The 9697-nt window shown below is 41.6% G+C and overlaps 1 protein-coding gene across 1 annotated transcript in view; it reads left to right on the forward strand.

Moving 5' to 3' along the window:
- PDIA3 (protein disulfide isomerase family A member 3) overlaps nt 1-7873 on the forward strand; it is a 30482-nt gene extending 22609 nt beyond the window's left edge. Inside the window, exons 6-13 of the mRNA XM_003791774.2 lie at nt 668-784; nt 1288-1413; nt 2298-2480; nt 3524-3632; nt 4700-4828; nt 6199-6278; nt 7184-7241; nt 7436-7873. Of these exons, the coding sequence (XP_003791822.1) occupies nt 668-784; nt 1288-1413; nt 2298-2480; nt 3524-3632; nt 4700-4828; nt 6199-6278; nt 7184-7241; nt 7436-7549 (916 nt within the window). The 3' untranslated portion in view covers nt 7550-7873. The remainder of the gene's footprint in view (nt 1-667; nt 785-1287; nt 1414-2297; nt 2481-3523; nt 3633-4699; nt 4829-6198; nt 6279-7183; nt 7242-7435) is intronic.
- The last annotated feature ends 1824 nt before the right edge of the window (nt 7874-9697 follow it).

Below are 9697 nucleotides of genomic sequence, written 5' to 3' on the forward strand. Positions count from 1 at the left end.
AAACAAACAAACAAAACGTAGCCAAAAACAAGTGATAAAATTGTGTGTAGGTGTGTGTAGGAGGTGGGGTGAGAGGAATGAAAGAGGGAGAAGCTAGAGGCAAGATATTGTTAGAATAGTGGTGTTTTGTGGGAATTTGTAACTAGAAAAAATTTTAACTAGTTTCAAAATGTTATCTTCTTGGGCGGTGCCTGTAGCTCAGTGGGTAGGGTGCTGGCCACATACACCATGGCTGGCTGGTTCGAACCCAGCCCGGGCCAGCTAAAAACAACAATGACAATTGCCACAACAACAAAAATAGCTGGGTGTTTTGGTGGACGCCTGTAATCCCAGCTACTTGGGAGGCAGAGGCAGGAGAATCGCTTGCGCCCAGGAGTTGGAGGTTGCTGTGAGCTGTGACACCATGGCATTCTACTGAGGGCAACAGCTTGAGGCTTTGTCAAAAAAAAAAAAAAACCTGTAGCCAGTTAATGCACCCAAGAAGTGGTTAGCATCTTAGTGTTGACAAAATGATCCTGTTGCTGAGTCTATGATGCCAGAAAAGAATCTTTATATGCTTAAATGCTAATAGTAAAAGTGGCACAAAAAGTAGGTACTCTGAGCTTTAAATAGAGATGGGAGACACTTCTTCAACTATCTACCTACTAAGACTTTTTTTTTTTTTAAGGGGTATCGTCTTATTTCGTCCTCCACATCTAATGAACAAATTTGAGGACAAGACTGTGGCATATACAGAACAGAAAATGACCAGTGGCAAGATTAAGAAGTTTATACAGGAAAACATGTGAGTACTTCTTTATACTTTATCTGGGATTTCTTTGCTTCATTTTATTGTGTTTACCTCAAGTTACTAAGCAGAGCAATGTTTTGGCTTAAATAGCCTATTCAGAAGGTTATAACAATAATAGTTTAAGTTGTGGTGGGTGCCTATAGACCCAGCTATTTGGAAAGCTGAAACAAGAGGATCACTTGAGCCCAAGAGTTTGAGGTTACTATGAGCTATGACTCCATGGCACTCTATCCAGGGCAACAGAGTGAGACTCTGTCTTAAAAAATAATAATAAATAGAAGCCTAACTGTAAGGATTATAACAATAATAGCTTGAAGTTTTTATATTAAAGCGTTATGTGTTGGCCCTGAAACTCCTGTTGTGGTTCTATAAGGCATATTACTTGTATGTTGGAAATCTGTTTCCTCTGTAAGTGTTGTAGTTACTTTGTAATAATTCCATAATACATGGTATAACTGTGAACCTACCAAAGTTGATAATGGATTATTTCATTTCAGTTTTGGTATCTGCCCTCACATGACAGAAGACAATAAAGATTTGATACAAGGCAAGGACTTACTAATTGCTTACTATGATGTAGACTATGAAAAGAACGCTAAAGGTTCCAACTACTGGAGAAACAGGTAAGAATTATATTTTTGGGGGCGGTGCCTGTGGCTCAGTGAGTAGGCGCCCCACATACTGAGGGTGGCCGTTTTAAACCCAGCCCTGGCAAAATGGCAACAACAAAAAAAATAGCCAGGCATTGTGGAGAGCACCTGTAGTCCCAGCTACTCAGGAGGCTGAGGCAAGAGAATCGGCTAAGCCCAAGAGCTGGAGGTTGCTGTGAGCTGTGACACCATGGCACTCTACCAAGGGTGACATAGTGACACTCTTGTCTCTTAAAAAAAGAGAGAATTATATTTTTCCTTCGTAAATATATTTATCTAATGTATAAACAGTCCCTTTTAACTATCCTGTTAACCATGTGTGATGTGAGAGCAAAAAAGAATGGGAACTTTGGCTCCCCAAAACCACATTTTTGGAGGTACAAGTTCAAATAACAAACTGTTTTCAGAAATCTTCTGGGCCTGGCTTTCATAGCTGACTCTTTGCTTTGTGACACATTTGTCTCCAAACCTTCTAGTAAGAGTTATAAATTTAATACAAAATGAATTTAAAACATTATGCCTATCTACTTGTACATTTGGACTCTCAGTGAATTTATCCTTATAAATTTTCTTTTCAGATCAGTCATTATGCCTACAACTGATTTTATACATATATAATACAGCAAGATTCAGTGGGAACAGACCATTTAGTTGGATACCACCAATTTGGCAGTAAAATTCATATGACATTGAAGTATGTCATAATCCTGTGTTGGTGTTTCAGAACAGACTGATTCCAGAGGGCTGCATGAACTATAGAACTTAGTTTTTTGCTTTTTAGCCATTTGCTTCTTAGTTTCAAAAGTGTTTAACCAGTCTGGTATAGTCTTGGCACAAATACTTCTTGTTTCCTGCAGAGTAATGATGGTGGCAAAGAAATTCCTGGATGGTGGACACAAACTCAACTTTGCTGTAGCTAGCCGTAAAACCTTTAGCCATGAACTTTCTGATTTTGGCTTAGAAGGCACTGCTGGAGAGATTCCTGTTGTTGCTATCAGAACTGCTAAAGGAGAGAAGTTTGTCATGCAGGAGGAGTTCTCGTAAGTTCTAGTTAGCATGGGTTTGGGATTCCACGAATAAATTATTAAAGCCTTTTATACAGAGGATTTATACAGAATAATAATTTTGGAATGTGAAGATAGTTCTTCTAGTCAAGACCTATGACTGTCTTTTCTGAATTAATTATAGGTATTTTAAAGGTCATCTTTCTAAAAACTAACAAAGGATGGCAGCTTGTGATTATTATGATTCCGTTCTGTCATTAGAAGTAGTAATAGAGGCCGGGCACGGCGGCTAACGCCTGTAATCTTAGCACTCTCGGATTCCTAGGCAGGTGGATTGCTTGAGCTCATGGGTTCAAGACCAGCATGAGCAAGAGCAAGACCCTGTCTCTAAAAATAACCGGGCATTGTGGTGGGTGCCTATAGTCCCAGCTGTTTGGGAGGCTGAGGCAAGAGAATCACTTGAGCCCAAGAGTTTGAGGTTGCTGTGAACTATGAGTGCCATGGCACTATTAAGGGCGACAAAGTGAGACTCTGTCTCAAAAAAAGGGTAGTAATAGAGAAGATTGAATAGCCTCCTTAAGACTGATGTAATTTCACATCAAACCAAACCAACCCTCTCCCATCCCCCATGTCTTTTCTTGGAAAACCACCTGGGCTTAAATTAAACTCAGGGAATTGGAAAGATATTAAGGCCCCAGATAGGATTTTTACCTTCACTTTTTGAGACTTTGGGAGATTAAGACAAGAGAAAATCTTTGTTGTGAGCCAATGAGTAAAACAAGATACTATAAATACACAATATTCTCCAGAATAAGATAAGACCTGATTCTTGTACAAAAATGAATCTCCAGAAGACCCATGCTGCTTCTTTCTCTGAACTTCTCTAATCCACAAAGAACACTATAGAAATAAAAAGAGGTGGTTTCTTGTTCAATCATTAAGTAGTTCTACATATTGAGAGATAAGCACCTTTTTTTACCCTTGAAATTGAAACTAAAATACACAGAAGCTATTCATAGAAACTGCTTTTAATCCTTGCAGTGGTACAAGTAAATTAACCCTTGTTTTTCTGATTGTAGGCGTGATGGAAAGGCTCTTGAGAGGTTCCTACAGGATTACTTTGATGGCAACCTGAAGAGATACCTAAAGTCTGAGCCTATCCCAGAGACCAATGATGGGCCTGTAAAGGTGAGCTGCTCATAGCCTCACCAAGCTGTAAGCAGTTGCTTCTTCTCATTTCTTTATCCCCAAAATGCTGAGTCTAAATGAAGACCTTGTTGACCATCTTTTTTGTTTGTTTTTGTCCTCACCTCCATGATCCATAAAGTAAGCATTAACAGAGCAGCTTATAATGCTTGGTAGGGACAGGAGTAGAGTACAAAACCTTTGTAAAATTTTCTGATGGAATTTATACTAGGAGTATATTACTGTCCCATAGAAATTATTTTTTTTTGTTTGGTTTTTTCTTTGCAGTTTTTGGCCGGGGCTGGGTTTGAACCCACCCCCTCCGGCATATGGGGCCAGTGCCCTACTCCTTTGAGCCATAGGCACCACCCAGAAATTGTTTTGTTGACCTGAAAGTTTTCTTTGGAGATAGCATCTTGCTTTGTTGCCCAGGCTGGTTTTGAATTTCTGGGCTTTAGCAATCCTACCTTAGCCTCCTGAGTAGCTGGGATTAGAGGCATGTACCATTGCACTCATCTATTATTTTAAGGGGGCTGGGTGCCCATAGCTCAGTGAGTAGGGCGCTAGCCACATACACTGAGGCTGGTGGATTCAAACCCAGCCTAGGCCTGCTAAACAAGAATGACAACTGTAACCAAAAGTAGCTGGGCATTGTGGTGGGTGCCTGTGGTCCCAGCTACTTGGGAGGCTGAGGCAGGAGAATTGCTTAAGCCCAAGAGTTGGAGGTTGCTGTGAGCTGTGATGCAACGGCACTCTACCAAGGGCAACATAGTGAGACTCTGCCTCAAAAAGAAAAAAAAATTACTTTAAGGAGTGGTTAGGTAGCACTTGTGTGTTCTATAACTTCCTGAACGTAGTCTGACAGGTGACAGACAAGGGAATGAATTGGTTTCTAGGGAATGCCAACATTTTTAACTTAATCTATAAATGTGATTTAGGTTTTTTGACTTATTTTCAGTAATTACACATCAAATTTGAGAGAGATCTGGTCCAGAAACAAATACATGTATAGCTTATGAATTTGTTCTTTTTGTCACTTTACCAACTAGAGAATCTTCTTTGTTTTCCAGATAGTGGTAGCAGAGAATTTTGATGAAATAGTTAATAATGAAAATAAAGATGTGCTGATTGAATTTTATGCCCCTTGGTGTGGTCACTGTAAGAATCTGGAGCCCAAATATAAAGAACTAGGAGAGAAGGTAAGTCTGAACACTATTGAGAAGGTAAAATTTGAACAGGACAGAGAATTTAACATACATAATCACCACTGGCTAATTACTTACTCTAATTAGTTTTAGTTTCTAAGTGCTGACAGATTTTTCCCAATTACCCATTGTTTATTCACTTTTCTTTACTGCCCCCTAGTGTTTCTAACCTGTGCAGTGCATCAGATAACTGTTTTAACATTCTACTACTCAGACTCATCAAGGGGCAACAAAGTGAGAATCTGTCTCAAAACACCTGGAGCTCAGTGAGTAGGGCGCCAGCCATATACACCAAGGCTGGTGGGTTCGAGCCCAACCCGGGCCTGCTAAACAACAATGACAATGCCAAACAAAACCTAGCTGGGCATTATGGCGGGTGCCTGTAGTCCCAGCTACTTGGGAGGCTGAGACAAGAGAAACTCTTAAGCCCCCAAAGTTTGAGGTGGCTATGAGCTGTTACCATGGCATTCTACCCAGGGTGATATAGACTCTTTCAAAAAAAAAAAAAACTAGACTGAATCCATAAGTTCCTTCATCTTAAAATATGTGGCTTAGCATGGCTTAGCCCTCATGATGTTTTATTCAGGCCAGGTAAATTTGAAAGTGGCTCTATGTTGTCTTTTTTTTTTTTTAAGAGACATTTCATTTTGTTGCCCTCAGCAGAGTGCCGTGGTGTCACAGCTAACAGCAACCTCAAACTCTTGAGCTTAAGCAGTTCTCTTGCCTCAGCCTCCTGAGTAGCTGGGACTGCAAGCGCCCACCAAAACACGTAGCTATTTTGTTGTTGTAGTTATCATTGTTGTTTAGCAGGCCTGGGTCAGGTTTGAACCCACCAGCCCCATGTATGTGGCTGGCACCCTAATCTCTGAGTTACAGCCTCTGAGCCTAGAGTCTTAATATATAGGAGCCAAGAGAGAAAGGAAGCTTATGGAATATTAGGTATTATCATGCAAGGTGTTCTTCCCCTCTGAAGAGCTGCTTCACCCAAGTGTTTAAGGAATGAGATTGTGACAGTCTCACTTTGTAGCCCTGGGTAGAGTGCTGTGGTATCATAGCTCACAGCAACCTCAAACTCTTGGGCTCAAAGGGATTTCCTTGCCTCAGCCTCCCGAGTAGCTGGGACCACGGGTACCCACCACAATGCTTAGCTGTTTTCAGAGACAGAGTCTCACTCTTGTTCAGGCTAGTCTTGACTCCTGAGCTCAGGCAATCCACCCTCCTTGGCCTGCCAAAGTGCTGGGATTACAGGCGTGAGCCACTGCACCTGGCTGAAGGATGAGATTATTTTAAGTTCTGAATTTACAAATTGTCTCTCCCTCGGTTACTGAAAACTTGAAATTTAAAGATCTAACCTTTATTAACAGCTCAGCAAAGACCCAAATATTGTCATAGCCAAGATGGACGCCACAGCCAATGATGTGCCTTCTCCATATGAAGTCAGAGGGTAAGTAGATTAAAAATTAACAAAAGTGTGTAAGCAATTGATGTGAGAGAAGCTTGTGATCTATCAGGAACCATTTCTTTAATAGACATGGGCTTTTTTGGTGGGAGGGGGCTTCATAGTCTACTTAAGGTAGAGTTCCTTTGCTTAGAGTGTTCTATAGTATGAGCCCACATAACTACCAGAAATTTTGCGAGCTCTCATGTTCTTCTGTTTTAGAAACAGAGTCTTGTTTTGTCACCCTTGGTAGAGTGCCTTGGGGTCACAGCTCATAGCAACCTCAAACTCTCAGGCTTAAGCAACTCTCTTGCCTCAGCCTCCCAAGTGGTTGGGATGACAGGCACCTGCCACAACACCCAGTTATTTTTAGAGATGAGGTCTTGCTCTGGCTCAGGCTGGTCTTGAACCTGTAAGCTCAGGCAATCCACCCACCTTGGCCTCCCAAGTGCTGGGATTACAGGCACCCGACAAGCTCTCATAGTTTTGAGTGCTTGATAGGGGAAGGAGTGAAACAGGATCTCACTCTCTTGCACCTTGAACTCCTGGGTTAAGGTACGTGCCACCACACTCAACTAATTTTTTTATTTATTTTTATAGAGACAGTTAATTATTTTATTTTTTATAGAGACAGGGTCTCTCTAGCTTGCTCAGGCTAGTATTAAACTCCTGACCTTAGGCAGTCCTCCTGTCTCAGCCTCTCAAAGTGCTAATATTACAAGTGTGAACCACTACACCTAGCCCATATTCTTGAGTTTTTGATAGGGTGCAGTTTAGCCACTGATGGAGAATAGTCTTTTGTCAGATTGGAAACCATGAATAGCAGTTATTCTCAGAACCACTTGTTAAGGAAGTATAAGTCAGAGTTACTCTGGAACCTGACATTGTTAAACTTTTTTATCTTTCTCCAGTTTTCCCACCATCTACTTCTCTCCAGCCAACCAGAAGCTAAATCCAAAGAAATATGAAGTAAGTGCATTGTCCTTTCTCCCCACAAATAAAACACACACGTGCACGTGTTTGTACATATCCAGTTCTTTTACTGGGTTTATTTAACTAGAAACTCCACTCTCCTGGTCAATACACATGGTTGAGAATGTGCTTTGGCACAAATTAGGGTTCATTAAAAAGGTAAATTTTCAGAGTAATCTTTCTGTTTTCAGGGTGGCCGTGAATTGAATGATTTTATTAGCTATCTAAAGCGAGAAGCTACAAATCCCCCTGTAATTCAAGAAGAAAAACCCAAGAAGAAGAAGAAGGCACAGGAGGATCTTTAAAGAAGCAGCCAAACATACCACTTTGTGAAAGGACTCTTCCAGCACAGATGGAAGACCATTGGGGAGGACTAAGACCCAAATGGGATTATTACCTCTCAGGGCTGAGAGGACAGAATGGATATAATCTGAATCCTGTTCAGTTTTTCTCTAAACTATTTCTTAGCTGCACTGTTTATGAAAATACCAGAACCAATTTATGTTTGTGGGTTTGGGGAAAATTATCTGTGTTGGGGAAAATGTTGGGGGGGTAAGTTGGGGGGTTATTTTCTAATTTTTTTTGTACATTTGGAACAGTAACAATAAATGAGCCCCCTTTAAATTGTCTTTTTTCCCTGTGGGATAGACACTGTCTAATAGAACTTTCTGCAATGATGGGAATATTCTATAATATATACTGCCCAGTACATCTGTCTATGGAACATCTGAAATGTGGCCAAAGTCTACAGTTATGCTATCCAGAACATGCCCAATCTGGTCTGAAATGCGGGTAAGAACTGTTTTGTTTTGAGACAGAGTCTTATTCTTTGCCCAGGTTATAGTGCCATGGTATCAGCCTATCTCACAGCAACCTCAAATTACTGGGCTCAAGCAGTCTTCCTGCCTTAGCCTCCTGAGTACCAAGGACTACCAGTTGCCCACCATGAAACTCAGCTAATTTTTTTTTTCTATTTTTAGCACTAATGGGATCTCACTCTTGCTCATGCTGGTCTCAAACTCCTGAACTCAAGGGATCCTCCTGCTTTATCCTCCCAGAGTGCTGGGATTATAAGCATGAGCTGCTCTCCCTGGTCTACATTAATGAAAATTAAAATATATAATTCTTAGGCTAGGCACAGTGGCTCACACCTGTAATTTCAGCACTCTGGGAGGCTGAGGCAGGAGGATCCCTTGAGCTCAGGAGTTTCAGACCAACCTGAGTCAGCCCCTAGGCCAAGTGTGGTGGCTCATGCCTGTAATCTATCACTGTGGAAGGCTGAGGCAGGTGGATCATCTGAGCTCAGAAGTTCAAGACCAGCATGATCAAGAGTAAGACCCCATCTATAAAAAATAGCTGGATATTGTGGCAGGTACCTGTAGTCCCAGCTAGTTGGGAGACTAAGGCAAGAGGATTGCTTGAGCCCAAGAGTTTGAGGTTGCTATGAGCTATGATGCCACAGCACTCTACTGAGGGTAACAAAGTAAAACTTGGTCTCAAAAAAAAGGCCAGGCCCAGTGGCTCAACGCCTGTAATCCTAGCACTACTGGGAGGCCAAGGTGGATGGATTGTCTAAGCTCAGGAGGTCGAGACCAGCCTGAGCAAAAGTGAGATCCCATCTCTTAAAAAATAGCCATGTGTTGTGGTAGGCAACTGTAGTTCCAGCTATTTGGGAGGCTAGGTAGGCAACTGTAGTTCCAGCTATTTGGGAGGCTAAGGCAAGAGGATTGCTTGTGCCCAAGAGTTTAAGGTTGCTATGAGCTAAGATGTCACGGTACTCTACCTAGGGCGACAAAGTGAGACTCTGTAAAAGAAAATGAGACACTGGGTGGCACCTATGTCTCAGTGGGTGGGGCACTGGCCCCATATACTGAGGGTGGTAGGTTCAAACCCAGCCCTGGCCAAACTGCAACAAAAAAATAGGCAGGCGCCTGTAGTCCCACCTACTCGGGAGGCTGAGGCAAGAGAATTGCCTAAGCCATGGAGTTGGAGGTTGCTGTGAGCTGTGACGCCACAGCACTCTACCAACGGTGATAAAGTGAGACTCTCTCTTTAAAGAAAAAAAAAAAAAAATGAGACCCTGCGTCTACTAAAAACAGAAAACAGCCAGGCATGGTGGCACTGGACTATATAGTCTTGCTACCCAGGAGGCTGAGACAAAAGGATTGCTTTAACCTAAGAGCTTGAGGTTGCTGTGAGCTATGATGATGCTATAGCATTCCAGCCCGGGCAACAGAGTAAGACAATTTATTGTGTCTCAAAAGTAAATACGTAAATAATTTTCATTAAATAGCCAAATAGTGGCTACCATACTAGTCACACAGTCTGAGACTTACTAACTGGTTCCATAATATTTCCAAATTTCTCATCGCTTTATCTTGTTACATGTTAATTGCCCAGGCCCTAGCTTAGTAATTAGAATATGTAAGGGGGCCTTTTTTTTTTTTTTTTTT

This window comes from Otolemur garnettii, unplaced genomic scaffold (genome assembly GCF_000181295.1).
Source record: "Otolemur garnettii isolate 467f Iridium unplaced genomic scaffold, OtoGar3 scaffold00050, whole genome shotgun sequence".
Lineage (NCBI taxonomy): Eukaryota > Metazoa > Chordata > Mammalia > Primates > Galagidae > Otolemur > Otolemur garnettii.